The sequence below is a fragment of the Psammomys obesus genome, unplaced genomic scaffold, assembly GCF_907164565.1.
Source record: "Psammomys obesus unplaced genomic scaffold, mPsaObe1.curated_primary_1811, whole genome shotgun sequence".
Taxonomy (NCBI): domain Eukaryota; kingdom Metazoa; phylum Chordata; class Mammalia; order Rodentia; family Muridae; genus Psammomys; species Psammomys obesus.
Window position 1 is genome coordinate 5,258,264 of NW_026585895.1, and position 15,650 is coordinate 5,273,913.

Here is a 15,650-nt window from a genome sequence, read left to right on the forward strand (position 1 = left end):
GAATGTATACACATGTATGTTTATGTTTGAGTGTGTATATACACACTCATGCGCTCTCATTTCTGCTCTCTTTAAGAAACCTTTAGACTTACACTCATTCTCTGTTTTTTTTTCCCTCCCCACTCTCTAACATTCTTTATTGATCAGAACAATCTAGTTATGGCCTCAATTTTGATTCCTCTAACAAAACAAAACTCTGCTTCCAACAAGGCCTTGCTACCATTCAGCAGTGATTTATGGGTGGGTTAGAGTAGGGTTTGGCCAGTTATTGAAATGCTTTCAGTGGCTTGATCCATGTCATGACCTCGCGAGCCGGTGCCTTCTCAAACCCACATGTGCAGTCAGCCCATCCTTTCGGCGGATGCTTAATATCCAAATGTTCACTAATTAAACCCATTCCCCTTCATCTCCAGGAAACAGGCTCCAATACCATAAAGCACACCGGAGCACACCTAGCTCCTGCTCTTTTACGTACTACAGTTCATGCTAGGGGCGTTTTAAATTACTGTCTGTCAGGCGTTCTAAATTACTGTTCGTGTCTATGTGTGTCTATGTTCGCCTGTGCACTGCATGTCTGCCTGGGAGTTCTGGAGGCCAGAGAGGGCCTCAGATCCTCTGAAACTGGAATTACAGACAATTATCAGCCACCATGTGGGTGCAAGAAATTGAACCCAGATCATTTAAAAGAGTGACCAGTGCCTGTAAAAACAGAGCCATCACTCTATCCCCTCATTATACATTTTAATATGTAAGTTAGGCAAAATGAATAATTGAAAACATTATGATAAGCACATGCTAAAACAGCTCTGTAACAACACAGCTTAATGAAAAATCAATCAATCAATCAATCAATCAATCAATCAATCCACCTCTTTCCCAAAAGTATCTTACTGAAAGACGTGTTGAAACCCATATAGCAGCAACAGTTCCCATAGGCTTTGGATTGCTTTGAGGAAGTTAGGCTTGTTTGTTTAGGTTGTTTGTGCTATTAAGTAGGATTAGTGGGAAAAGGCATTTTTGCATAATAAATAACATGTTCTTACTCATCTCATTTTTAAGGTGAGTCTCACACCGAATATTATCTCTTTATATAATTTTATATCTAAGTACATGTATATAAGACTAATTCCTTCATGAAAACCTTTCATTCAGAGGGTACCAACTTGAACCAAAGTTGATTAAAATTATTTTTTTCCAAATCATCTAGAGACCAGCACTGACAAATATGAGAGTCATGAACAATCCCGATACCAAAAGCGAAATATGTTGGAAATTAAGAAAATACTGATTGTATTGGTTTTTACAAGTTTACTGCAGTAGTTTATACAAACATGACTAGTCTAAAACTAATCATAGGTTGGTTTTTTTCCCATAATTTCTTCACACTTTCTCTAGATCGTTAAAAAACGAGAACCCTTCTTCAGAACACAAACTAGGTCTACAGGAGCAGCTTAAGTTTTATCTTCAGTAACTACCTGTAGGTAAAACGGAGCTCCTGTGCCGACAGCTCTGATTTGATCAAAAGGTTTGGCAATTTCATTAGTCTTCCCAGATGTCTACCAGGGCCTGAGTGAGAAAGGGAATCCATTTTTCTTGCAGATTGCTAAGTTGACCTCAGGAACCTCAGACACCGCAGTTGCAGATTTCTTGGCTGAGCCGGCTTGGCTGGAGTGGAACAGGCCTGCCGACGGTCACTGCACTGTCACCTTAGTTCACATGTTGGTGCGGGTGGTATTCTGTGGCGCCTCTTCTTGATGAGCAGCTTAGCAGTAATTTTGTCATGTCTTCTGTAAGGCTGCCAGGATGATTTTCGCTCCAAAGGTGTGTTTTCTGAAATTTCTGAAAGGAAAGCATGAATTTTAGAAATTTATCTTTTATGTAAATTTTAACCTTTTTTTTTCCTCTCTGAAAAATGCTTTAGTGATTTCTACCATTGAAAAGATTCATAGAGTCACAAGATAAAAATTCAGGGGGAAAACGAATATACCTGTAGTTTCTTTCCAAATGAAGCTGAGTTCATACATCTTCAAAGGGAGATGGAGAAACCCATCAATGGTCTGATAATGCAGCTTTATCACAGTGTCATTCCTTTGTTGTTGTTGTTTGAGACAGGATCTTTCTGTGCAGTACTGGCTGTCCTAGAACTGTCTGTAGACCAGGCTGACCTCGAACTCACAGATACCCTTTTATCTCTGCCTCCCCAGTGCTGGCATTCAGCACCACCTCCCTGCTCACAATGCCATTTCTGAAACTTAATTCAGCTAGGCGTAGTGTCTCATGCCTGTAAGGCAGCACTTGAAGCACAGAAAGGCAGGACTCTTTGAGGCCAACCTGCTCCACAAAGCACATTCCAGGAAAACCAGGACCGTGCAGTGTGACCCTGTCCCTGAAACAGAAATTGCCGAGGCTAGGCTGAACCGTGAACACTGCAGGCCTGTCTTTCCAGCTACTCTGGAGCTGAGGCAAGAGAGCCCAGCTTGGCCTCCAAAACACAGGCAAGGTCAGCCTGAAGAGAGCAGCACAACTCTGTCAGCACACAGTCAGCAGCGGGACACTTGGCTAGTGTATAGCAACCTCTCAATTCAGGGCCCTGTGTGATAACAACAAAATAACAAAGTCAGAATGATGAGCTGGGCCCTTTCTCAAGCTGAAAACTGGTGAGATGTGCTTTTCGGGGTTGGGGAAAAGGAGCATGCATTAATTTTGTATTGATGTCTACAATATTCTGTGAAGGTAATGAGACATACTGGCCACAGGTCACCGAGTGAGGTCAGCTTACCACTCTGGAGGCAGGATTTCCTTAGGAGGACCTTGTGTCCTGCATTACCCTTTGTGTTTGGGTAAGCTGATGTGAAACACAAGGTTGAAAAACTCAGAGACACAAGGGAGGAGTAGAAGCTCTGTTAACTGAAGGCCATTAAGACTAAGACAATAATTTCGGTGTTGGTTTGATGGAGAGACAGTGCAACCAACACCCACAATTTATTTTAAATCATTTAACTTCCACCATGAGAACAATCCTGTTACAGGAATCTGCAGAGGACACAACTTCCATCACTGTGAATCTACAAGTCACTTCATAGCTAATTGGTCCAAGTGCTTTTATTTTATTATTTTTTTCTTTTTTAAAAATTTTTTAATTTATATTTTTACTTTACATCCTGATCACAGCCCTCCCCAACCTCTTGGTTCCTCCCTCCCCACCCTCTTTCCCCTAACCTCCCTCCTGTTCTCCTCAGAAAAGGGGAGCTCCCTCCCCACCAACCCACCCGAGCAAATCTAGTCACATCAGGACAGAGCTTGTCCTCATACAGAGGCAAGGCAACCTCATTAGGGAGAAGTGATTGAAAGCAGGCAACAGAGTCCATGTCATAAACAGCACCCACTCAACTTACTAGGAACCCACATGAAGATCAGACTGCTCATTGGTTACATGTATATGGGAGGCCTAGGTACAGTCCATACATGCTCTTTGGTAAAAAAAATAAAAAATTAAAAAAGTGCTTTTCTTTTAAAACATGAATTCACAAATGTATTGCACAACTTGCATGAACATACAAGGAACAGTTTCTTCCACCACTTCTTTCAAAACCTATAGTGGGATGAGAATCTGTCCACATCCTGTCACAGCTCCTCCCCGTAGCCAGCAACGATAGGTAAGAATATATGCAAAGGAGATCAATAAATGGCGTGGGAGAGATGGTATGAAAAACAAGTGCCTTCCCTGTTCCAGGAGCTAGGGTAGCTGGGAGTGTAGGGCTGGCCTCTCTCACATGTATGGGAACCGAGCCTGTGAGCCTTCTGAGATTTGATGACCCAAAACAAAGTTCATATAAGCAACTGCATTGAAAAAAACAACTGGGAGATTCTGCAGTTTCAGCTCATTTCCATGCGTGAGTCTCTCAAGCAGTATTTAGGGAAGAGCATGAGGTGCATCTAGTAACTGCTAGGTTTCAGCTCATGCTTCCTACCAGGATTTGCTTTTTTTTTTTTCCAACTTCTGATACACATTTGTTGAAAATTGTGTATCCCAGCTGGGCACAGTGATGCACCCCTGTAATCCCAGCACTCAGGGAGTCAGAGGCATCTGGATCTCCTGGAGTTTGAGGCCAGCCTGGTCCACAAAGTGAGTCCAGGACAGCTGTGGCAATCTGTCTCAAAACAAAACAAAAAAAGAAGAAAATTGTGTACCCCAGCCTAATAATGAGTATAAGTAAATTTAGCTCTTACAAGATAATGAAAGAAGAGGGAGAGGAAGGAGGAAAAAAAAAAAAAAACCTTGATAATTGGGAAAAACAGATATGCACAGAATTTCCCAAGTCTCCTCCCAGGTTGGCCACAGAGTGTTGTATCCATTTATTTGCTGACCATTAGCACTAAAAGGTAGGCTGTCTGCAATCTCCAGGTTAGAGACAAGGCGAGGCCAGGCGAGGCGGGGCGAGGCGAGGCGAGGCGTTACTCTTGCTGTGGCTCATCCTGCAAGGAGAGCACCGTGTAAAGTCGCTGAAATCCGCTGTAGGTGATCCTGTCTGGATAGAGGGCTGAGTAGTTTGTCAGAACCAATGACAGCAGAGAACTACAGGTGTATGGGTTTTAACATTAATGGCCTACTTCTCCTGGAGGTGCAAGCCCTGTGATTTCTTTCTTTCTTTGTTTCTTTGTTTCTTTCTTTGTTTCTTTCTTTGTTTCTTTGTTTCTTTCTTTCTTTCTTTTCTTTCTTTCTTTTTTTTTTGTCTGTATGTTTCACACTTTCTTTTTTTTTTAATTTATTTATTCACCCTACATCCTTTTTGTAGCTCCATCCCTCCTCCCCTCACAGTCCCATCCACACTCTCTCTCACTCTCCTTCCCTTCCTCCCTTTCCCATCCAGCCCAGACCCTCTACAAAAATATAGCAGATGTCCTGTGACTTCTTTTCCACACATTAGTTATCTCTTTACTTTAAAATTCTCATTGGCATAGGACGAGTGTGGGGCTTTTTTGTTTGTTTTGTTGGGGGGGTTGTTTGTTTGTTTTTTGAGTTCTTGCTAGCTAATCTTTTCTACAGTATTTATAGCCAGGGGCATTAATGAAAAGAAAATTCTGTTTTTTTTTTTTTTTTTTTTTTTGTTTTTTGTTTCATTGTTTTTGTTTGTAACAGAACGCTGCTCAAATTTGATGTCAAACAGCTCCATCACGCCTAGAGAACTGAGTTTGAAATCTTTTTAGATTTTCTTAGCATGGGAATAAAAATTATCACACTTATTTCGTACCTCTCATCTTGAAACTTAATTATGTTTTTCCAGACCACTAAGAATTTTCTTGCTCTTTCAAATTAGTGTAAACTTACATCCTTGGGCCAGGGAGTCAGCCTGTGTGACCCACATCTTCAGGTTCCTGAAGCAGCAGGTAGCTCTGGAGTGGAAGGCCCAGATCTTCCCCATACAAATAAGACTGTGTATAAGATGACACTGATGATTAAGTGTAAAGACAGGTACTTTGCTCAGCACAGACTTGGGTGATGTGGGGTGGCTTATTTTGTTAATGTTAGTTAAAGCTGGTTGTTAATTCAGTGGCAGTTATTTCTTAACCCGCTATTTTATAAATAAAAGACTTGTTAGATTTTAATAAGCCTAAATGAACAGGAGCTAGGCAGATATTAAACCCTCTAAGCTATCCTGTCTATTTCTCACCCCAAGACCCCATGAATACTTGCACTTGTTCCAGTCGGGGCCGTCCCTGCTTCATAAGGCCAGTCCTCAGGACAGGCTGCACTAGGCCACGTGTTCCTGGTTCAGGAGAACCCGTGGCAACCTGGCCCTTCACCTTCCCCTCTCTTCCTAGTAATTTGGGAGACAAGGCTTATAGCTTGTCATTTTGGATATGTGAGAATTTGCTTGTAAGGATCTTGGGGGGGGGGGCAAGCAATCAACATTTGAATACATCGTAGCTCCAGATCAGCCTGGACACTTGCGTGCAATGAATATTCTCTGTGATTCTGTCCTTGTTGCTGCTGTGATTACTAATGCTAACATGTCATTCTTAGACGTCTGTGTAAGACCTTTGTGCCTCTTACAAAGGTGACTTAACTGACACATTTGTGTTAAAGTATAAGTAGATTTCGTTAAGAACTTAGGCTAGAAAGGCTGCCGTGTATTGAGTCCTCTTACACACCCCTGAATTTAAAATTTAACTATGTCATTCTTATGCCCACCTAGGCACTGCATGAATACAGGAATCCAGGGCTGTTCAGCTGACCCAGTGGGTAAAGGCACGTCCTACCAAGCCTGATGACTGGAGTGTGATCCCCAGACAGAACCCACATAGTGGGGGGAAAGACCCGGCTCCTGAAAGTTGTCTGTGACCTCTCCAAGCCCCTGCTAAATAAATACAGAGAGCAAAAATGCATTAATTTTTGATTATTAATAATAATTATTTATAATAGAAATAGAATATATATGTACAAACTTTAAAATATATGAACCCAGAACTACGGAAAATTAAGTGCCATAGGCTGTCTATAAAAAGGTTACAGATGTGACCTGATCATTGGATTTTACATTCTGACATTGTTTAAGTACAGCAATTTGGGAAATGGTTCTTATGGTAGTGACATTATATTTTATGAAGTGCCTCATGAAATCAAATCCATCACGTGTACGATATATATTATATATATTGCTTTTTAAATGAAAAAAGTGGCAGCATATAGGCATTAGGAAATGATGTTTGCCTGATTCTCCTGTGTCTCTCACATCAAAGATGTGATTCCTAGGTTTCTGCTTCATTTCCAGCTCTTCTCCATGTATAGGAGAACAAGATTCCACGGCTCCTGCTTGGAATGACATGTGGTTTTCCCTTTCAGGATTGTCTGCTACAAAACCAAGTTTAGTTATGTCACCAGTCTCCATTCAGGCACAGATGCAGATTTCTACACTGTTATCACTGGGGATTTTTGTTGTTATTAAAAGCAACAGAAGGTCTGTTTATTTACCAAACTGAAATTTAAATAGAAAATTCAGTTCGAGTACTTTCAGCACAGCCACAATGTTTTATGAAGTGCACATTATTATTTTCAAGTGTCAATTCTTGAAACAGGATTGGATGAATGTACAGAAAACTAGGTACACAAGCTACTGCTTTACCTATAAAAGGTAAAGAAAGGATAAAAAAATAGCACATCATTCAAGCTCAATTTTTATCCTAACATTTTATTCCAATAAAAGTCACACACCCACCCCAACATGTGTTGCCTGCACATTCTTGGGTCTGCGCCCACCCTTCTCTGGACTGGGGTTGACCTTCCGGGGATCACACCCCTAAAGAAAACTGGCACCTCTTTTTCAACTGCTATCAAATGCCAAAAACACACAGGCTAAGGGTGGGACTTTGTGTCAACCTCTTTTCTCCTCATGCCAGGATATTTTTCTTGCTTGAGCTCATAAAGTTTTTTTTTTTTTTTCACATTGACACAATTTTTGTGAGTTCATGCTCCTGTGGGTTGTGAACTAGTGAAGCCATTATAGAAACCAGCATGGAGGCTCTTCAAAATACAACAGCTGGGCATATTCTGAAAGGACTCTATACTCCGTTACAGAGATGCTTGCTCTCACATGTCCCTTGCTGCTCTATTCAAATGCCCAGGTAGCGGGAATAGTGTAGATATCCCTCTACTGGATCGTGAACATGTGATACACTTACAAAAGAGATATTGTGCCACTGTTAAGAAAAATGAAATTATGAACTTGCAGGCAACTGGATGGAACTGTAAACAATCATTCTGAGTGAAGTAAACCAGACCCGTCACAACAGACTTCACGTGCTTTTTCTTACGTGTGGACGCCAGAACTTGAAATACCCATAGAGGTTAGGGAGCAAATAAGAGGCTATGGGGTGCGTGATCTTCCCCAGGAGGGGAGGTAGAACACCGTGATAGAAAGGAAGAAAGAGGAATAATGGAGCAGTAAGAATCAAGTGCAGGGGCGAGTAAAGGAGGGCATGGAGTAGGGACAGCTAACACTAGGGCCTTTCTGAGAGAGCCATAGAAAACCCCACAAGAAAGGATTACCTCTTCTTGAGTTGTTCATCAGTGGGATCTCATAGACCCTCAGATATTACAGGCCCCTGGTTACCCTCCATAGCTCAGTGGTTGGAGCATTTAGAATGTATTGACCGGAAACTTAAATAACACTTTGTGAAATGTATTTGTGTTATTCTGGTTTCTTGTCTCTGTGACAAAATGTCAGAGAAAATAATTTCAAAGAAGAATTTGTTTTGGCTCAGTTTCAGATGTTCAGCCCATGGCTGGCTGGCTCCTTAAAGAGTCAGGACAAACTTTACCATTAGTTCCTATAAAAATTAAAAAGAAGCTTACATGCCTCCAATATTCAATGACATGGAGTAAATATTGCCATTCCAAAATAATGTTGAATTAGGGATAAGACGGGGGGCTAAGACCACAGCAAGTCCAAAATCTAACAGAAAAAAAATCAAAATTCTTTAGCTTTCTATGCAGTATCTGAGGCATACATTTAAATGCACAAGGCCCTGTTCTTGTACTGTTGGTAATATGGCCTCTCTTTAGGACTGGCTCTACTAACTTCCGTGGCCTAAAAGTTCCTCAGCATATGTCCCGTGTTCCCGACACTCCTAACGTCCAACAATCTTTAAAGCATGCTCAGCTTCATTCTCACACCTTCAGACGGTCTGCGTGAGGACGGACTCACAAACACCTTCAGACGGTCTGCGTGAGGACAGACTCACAAGGACTTCAACCATGCCACACACTGCATGCACCCGCCGAACCCCAAGCTTCCTGACCCTCCTCTTTACTCTGCATGCCTGCAAAGCTAGCTCCACATGCACAATGTCGAGACTTGCTGTGAGCTCAGGCACGGAGGAGGACCCCATAGACCACATCTGCAGAAGTTTCGGAGTACCTGAGTGATAAGGACAGGGAGACATATCCTTGGGCTACTCTGTGTGAGCAGAGCACTCCAGCATGGTCAATTAGTTCTTTAATTCAGTTCATGCCTTTAGACCTTTGACCTTGCTCAAGATATAATTTCTGTATCTTTGACTCCATAGGAAATATTTGGTTGTGGTGAGTTATGGGTTATTCTTATCCTTATTCTTCCTTTTCCTCCATCTCTTTTTCATTCTTCTCTCCATGCTGAGGATTGGACCTAGGGCCTCAGATACATGAGTTCCACACCCTGCCGCTCAGTGACATATCAAGCTCTTTGGCTTCTTTCTAGTTTCACTATCTCTTTAACAACCACATCTTTCTTGATTCCAACTTTAAAAACATTCATTTCCTGGGGAAATTTCAAGTTTTCTAACCCTTCATATTTTCCTTTTGTTCCCAATTTTCATTGTAAAGTGGCGAAAAGCACCTAGCAGTATTTAAACTATGGGCTAAATGCATTGAAATTTCTTCTGTTTCTTTTAGAGTTAATTTCCTGCAAAGTATTTGGGCACGGCCTGAATGCAGACAAGTTCTTCCCAGTGTATCCCGAGTAAACAGTCTTCGGTACAACTCACCAAAGAACATTCATTTCTATCTGAAAGCTCCTCATGAGTAGCTTCTACATTCTTTATTCCAGTTAGCGTTTTCCCACTAGAATCTCTCACAACGGTGCTCTGCCTATAACACCATACCTCTTTTCCACTTCATAGTTCTGCAGAGTTCCAGACCCGCCCTTACAAACCAGTGCTAAATACTTCAGACTGTCAATGGTAGGAAGAGTTAAAGCCCTGCGTCCCCTTCTCAGATACCAGTGGGTTTGTTTGTTTGTCAGTCAGTGTTTCACTTCCGTATTTAAAAAGAAAAAGAAAAAAGTTATTGACTCATTATTTCAGCAATTTTAGTCCAAGGTTAGTTGAATCATTACTTTGGGCTGAGTTAATTCAAAATATGGACTATATAGCGGCATGACCACTTCATGTCTAGTAAGAGCAAAGACAGGAAGCTGGAAAACTACATGACCACAGCGCACATCCCAGTGCTCTGCTTTGTCCAAACATCCCTTTTACTATTTCCAATAATGCTATCATACTGTGAATACACCAAGAAGTGACTATGCTAACTGAACTGGGTTCCATGAAATCTACATATTTCACCAATAGTTCCAGACATGAATTCATTTCTGTGGAGTGGGCCTTAACTGCAATCATAAAATGATTGGTTCCCATTGTAATAACATGCCACTATTGCTTCAGTTAGGACATCCTGCCTGGTCATTAATGTAGCACAATGGTCTACAGACAAATAAGATTATTGATGATTACCTTTCACCATCAGCCTGTGCAGAATCTTTTAGTACTATGCACACTGTCCATGAAAGAAAGAGCTACCGTCTGAGTTGCAGGTGGTCTTTCCCACCCTACAAGACTGGGTACCATTTTCATCAGTAAGATCTTACAATACAGTTATGGTGGAAAACTAACTGCAGTGACAATTACCTGAATCGTTTAAGAACTTCTCCAACCAAAACCTCAAGGTATAATGCCAACACTTGCATTGGGATGTTCATTTAACAACCTATGGCTTCCAAAAAAAGCTGTATCCACCCATGCAGAGTAACTTTACAGAGAAGATATTTTAACCTAGAGTCCTATGCGTGAATCTTACGGAAGATTATTTTTCCTAGCTTTTAATCAAACCATCACACGTATCATTTGCAGGCTACATTACATGTTATTGTTAGTAGCATTTTTTCATAACCAGGAACTATAGACATTTTCATAATATATTTCGTGGAATACACTGAAGTTTAATCTGAGGCCATTATTACTTCAAAATCATTTATAGAATTGACATGTCGTTAGTCCTTGTCATTCACAGAATCACCAGAGCTGAACATGCAGTACCACTGTGTGTCAAGAAGATCCCCTTGCTATACTAATATTGCATTGCGGTGTAAGTGGAATTCTTTCTGATTGAAGGTATTTTGTTTACAAGTTTTATTTTGAAAAAAAAAAAAAAAAAAGAACATACATTTGATCAGACTAAAGGGAGGGCCTAGATTGTATTAGAAAAGTTGGAAAGTTTGGATTCCATGGATGTTTTCCAAGATCCATTACATCCAGTTCTGAAAGGATGATGTCAAGATTATGAGCCTAAAGTGACTTACACATGACATTTCCAAATTAATTACAAAGGTGTCTACATCTAAAGATGTATGTAAAATAGTGTGCTTTTGATAGGTGAGATCTTTAATTTTTATGAATAACCCAGCGTCTATGAACTCACTTGGCAAGACTGTATGTGTGTACTTGAAAATACCAGACCTCACAGTTTGAAACAAGGATTACTCTTGCTTCTGCAGAACTGCACACTTAGTCAAAATACCTACTGCTTTTCTAATTGTACTTACAGAATTACTCTAAGATGTCATTCGTATATCATTTTGAGATTTATTTTTCAGTTATTTCTATTTTATTATTTAATTCTTCTATTTTTCCAGACTGATAATATTTCACTAGAAATAAAATTATTGGATTAAGTACATTTTAGTGTCCTTTACCCATTGTAAAAAGTTCTCTCCAAATGGGATAAATGTTTGTGTTACTTTCTTTTAGTAACATTTTTATCTCTGTCATTTGTTCTTTTCTAGTAAAGTGTGTTTTGTTAGTTTCTAATCTGGTCTTAAATAACAGGATATTAAATTTAAACCAAGGCTCAAAGATGATAAATGTCAAAGAAAAAACCAAACTGTGATGATCAGTGTTGAAGAAGATTCATAACCTATTATATGCTTTTTAGTTTGAGTTCAAATAAATGAAATATTAGTTGCTGGAAATAGAAAAGTGTTTATAAAGAAAATTCCAGTAAGAGTCCCTAGAGTGGAGATGTAGAACTGCCTCTTTCTCCCCCAAATCAGTGGAAGAGAATTTCCCTGAGAAGAGAAAGCTTGTAGCTTAGAACATTGGGAATGGAATATAATCCTACCTGAGAGAGTTATGTGAGCCAATGTGGAGAAGACTGTGTAGGTTTGAGATTTCCCCCCAGAGCATTATGGGAACAAATGCCTCAGGAGGGTTGCATGTGAACATATTTGAATGGAACAAGAGCTGGATTGTAAAGGCAAGTTTCTGGGAGGTGGAAAGGCAGCCAGATATTCTTGTTCTGTCAGCAGGCTGGGGTGAGTCTCTAGGCATGGTCCTTAGTGAGACATATCTGAACAAATCACCCACTCACGCACAAGAGTCAGCCTCCATACCTGCCTGGTCTAACGAGTGTAACTGAGTTGTGCTGGTACTGGTCCAGGAGGCACTTGGATCTCCCTTTATGTTTATTTGAAACTTTATTATTCAATTTTTGATCAGTTCTCTTCATTGTCTTAGGAAGCATCGGAACATTTTCCGCACTAATTGCTTTCCTTATCTTCAGAGTTTATATAAACCTGTTTATATAAAGCTCTAAGACTATAAATTATATTAATGTGTTTTGGCATATTACTTTATCTGAAACATTACTTTTCTCTCATATTCGTTCTAATTTGTTTTACATTCATAGCGGTTAATCAGTACATGATTAAAGACACTGGTCATTAGGGGATTTGTTTAAACTTAGTTTCAGTAAAAAAAATATTCAGGAAAACCATGCTGTCCCGTGTGAGTCATACATTCATTTCTGTGTTTGCAGACTAAGCTGCAAGGTCAAAGGTTAAGCAGTCATGAGAAGATGTGTTGTTGTGATCTGTAATCCCCTAGGCTGCAAAGAAAAATGCTCCATCTTTGGAGAGATGTTTTACAGAACCACGATAAAATACAGCCTTCAACATTTTACACATTGCTGTCTCCTAGGAATATTAATTCTTTCCCAAAGGCCAATTTTGTTTTACCTGTTTTCTATTTGATGTTTTTTAGGTGAACTTGATCTTCATGAGAATTCAGAAGACTTAGGAAGTAGTGAAGAAAAGTGTGCTGACACACACCCGTAGATCTGAACAAACCTTAAGAGTTCAGTTGTTTTAAACATAAGAGGTAATTTTGCCTTCGAGACAAGAACCTAATTCCTAAACTGAATTGTTTATGTAACACCTTTAGAGACAAAGGACTTTATTTAAATATTCTGCTATTTTTTTAAATATGCTTTTTTGTCAACTAAACTTTATTTACTAAGATTACAATTTAATGCTTTTAGCACAATAAATCATATTTTATAGGGTTTATTGAAAAGATTCCAGAAGAAATCCTTACAGTGGGAGAAGAGGGAGACTTGCATTTTCTAAGATGTATGGGAACTATTAATAACACAAGTATCATGTTTGCTGGAGATCTGTGGACAATCTGGCACTTGTTTTTAGAAATGTCCCCTGGAATTTTTCTGTCTGCCAGACTGATAACCCTAGAAGTGAAGCTCTAGAAATATGAAGGCTTAATGGGGTGATATATTAACATTAGTGTCCATTCAAACAGAACTACTGCCTTGGAAAGGCATGGGGTGAACAGTCAGTTAGAAAGGAGGGTGCATATAGCACAGATGCCTTGAATTTTACAAAATGCATGTGAAGCAAACCCCGAGTGTTATGAGGAATATTACGTTGGTTGAGGAGCCGGGGCAAGGGACGATGCCGGAGGCGCCATTCCATGCCCTTGAGCTGTTGTCATCGCTCCTTCGGATGCCAGTATGAGAGCGTTAAATGTGATTTGGCTTTTATGGTGATTCTTCGGTATTTGGGAAAGACTCTCACGTGTGGACATCTTATATATGCTACGTCTAGTATCCCCTGTTGCCCATGATTCCTTTTTATACTTGAAGTTTGGAAGTAAATCACGTCACCAAGTGGTGCGTCAGCATCCCACACTCATCTTTATATTTAACATCGGTAGATTCAGTCGTAACGACTGTCCACACATTCCATACAGATGGCGCATTTGTCACCTCTAGAGATCCTGGGCATTTCAGGTGGATGCGAACTGCTGTTCCTAATGGTAAAACTCTTACTTCCGGGAGAGTGTGTTAGCAACCCAGGCTTTATTACATATCACATCACCACAAAAGAAGCAGAAAACTGCACGGCCCAGCAATTTCTGAACATTTCTCTCAACACGTATGTAGGGAATACAAGTCACCAGTGTGGTTCCTGCAATAACTTTTCCGTGTATGGAACTGAGAACTGTGCAAACACAGACATACAAAGCAGAGCTAGGAAGGGATTGTAATTTAGCCAAACCATTGCAGTTCACAATGGTAAATCTCTTATTTCCGGGAGAGAGTGTAAATCCCATGTGAAACTGCCATGTAGCTAGCACCTAGGTGATATTCTCCATTTTCTTCTTTGTAGTTGCCCAAACCTGTGTTTATCAAATGTGACATGTTTGGAGCCTGTCGTCTTCAGGGGTGGCTAAAGTGAACAAAATGCTGGAGGTGTGGCCTCCCGCACTTGGCACACTGGTGGCCGGTGAACAGCCGAGCTCAGCAACTTTCAAGAACACAATACGCTATTATCTACTGTATCTTGTAAATATGTATTTTGAGTTTATTATTGTGATATAACTGAAAGTTTGTATCTTCTAATCAACATCTACCCAAGCTTACCTTCTCATCCCTTCCCTGATCTAATTTTCATTTGATTTTTATTTCAGGAAAATGAAAGCAGCATGAAAAACATGCAAAGCCCTTGACTTTCTAAAAAATTATAGTTGGCGCAGGCCATTTTAGTGAACTCATCTGTAAGGAATAAGAGCATAAAATTCAATCTAATAACTGGGCAAAGATACCGGAGAGCTGTCATTAGGATTCTGTCCACTGTTTTGCTGTTGTTTTCCCTCCATGATTCGGCCATCTTCAGTCGAGTCAGAGAAAGCTTTAGGACTGAAAACTGGACAGTTTCAAGTTTTCATCGCTTTTCACTTGTTGCAGAAGACACTTTTCAATGTACTTCTTGCACTGTGTTCCTCAGTCTGCTGCTACAACGGAATTTAAAAAAAAAAAGAGACAGACAAAAATAAACAAGAAAAGTAAAAGAAAGCCAAAACAAAATGATGGAAAACTGAGTTTTCTTGCAGTGCTGGGCTGGTAAGACTGTCTCTTGTTTTAAATGTGTGGGAACAGAATAAGAACCGAGGCTGTGGGGAAGTTGTTCCTGAAGTCTGAGCAAGAGCAGTTTGTGGGAGCCGCTGCACAGGGCTGGGATGCAGGCCTCTCTGCCTCTCCAGCAGGGCAACCGCAGCGCCCCTCCCCCGGAGCCAGCGGCACCATCCTGCAGCCATCCCTGTGGCTTTAGGCACTAATGTAGAACCGGTCTGTATGTGGTCAGTAACCAGGAGCATGGGCCACTGCAGGAGATGAGCACTTGAAAGAAAACCAGAATTTTCCTTCTGCGATATTGTTCCCAGTAGGATATAAAATAAATCACAGGCTGGGGCCCTGAGGCGTAAGAGGTACGTGTGTGTGTGTGTGTGTGTGTGTGTGTGTGTGTGTGTGTGTGTGTGGTGTAGGTGTGTGTACTCATGCTTAGAGGTGTATATGGAAATGGAAACCCACACTTTTCTGTATAGATAACATTATTTGATGTGACTCCTTAATTTTTCTGAACAGAAATGAACCACACCCCTCAGAGGTCCTGCTTCTTTGCCTTGTTTTGCCTGAGCATGTGTGAAGCCTTTCCCTGACCCAACGGCCTTTTCCTGTTTTTAGCTAACAAGAATGGTCAAGCCCA

At 40.5% G+C, this 15,650-nt stretch overlaps 1 protein-coding gene across 2 annotated transcripts in view; it reads left to right on the plus strand.

Moving 5' to 3' along the window:
• The window catches only part of Pde1a (phosphodiesterase 1A), a 261,678-nt gene extending 246,361 nt beyond the window's left edge, over positions 1–15,317 (plus strand). For both annotated transcript variants that reach the window (XM_055600525.1, XM_055600526.1), the window contains 2 exons: positions 12,853–12,969; positions 14,575–15,317. In XM_055600525.1, coding sequence (XP_055456500.1) covers positions 12,853–12,926 — 74 coding nt within the window. In that variant the 3' untranslated portion in view covers positions 12,927–12,969; positions 14,575–15,317. The remainder of the gene's footprint in view (positions 1–12,852; positions 12,970–14,574) is intronic.
• The last annotated feature ends 333 nt before the right edge of the window (positions 15,318–15,650 follow it).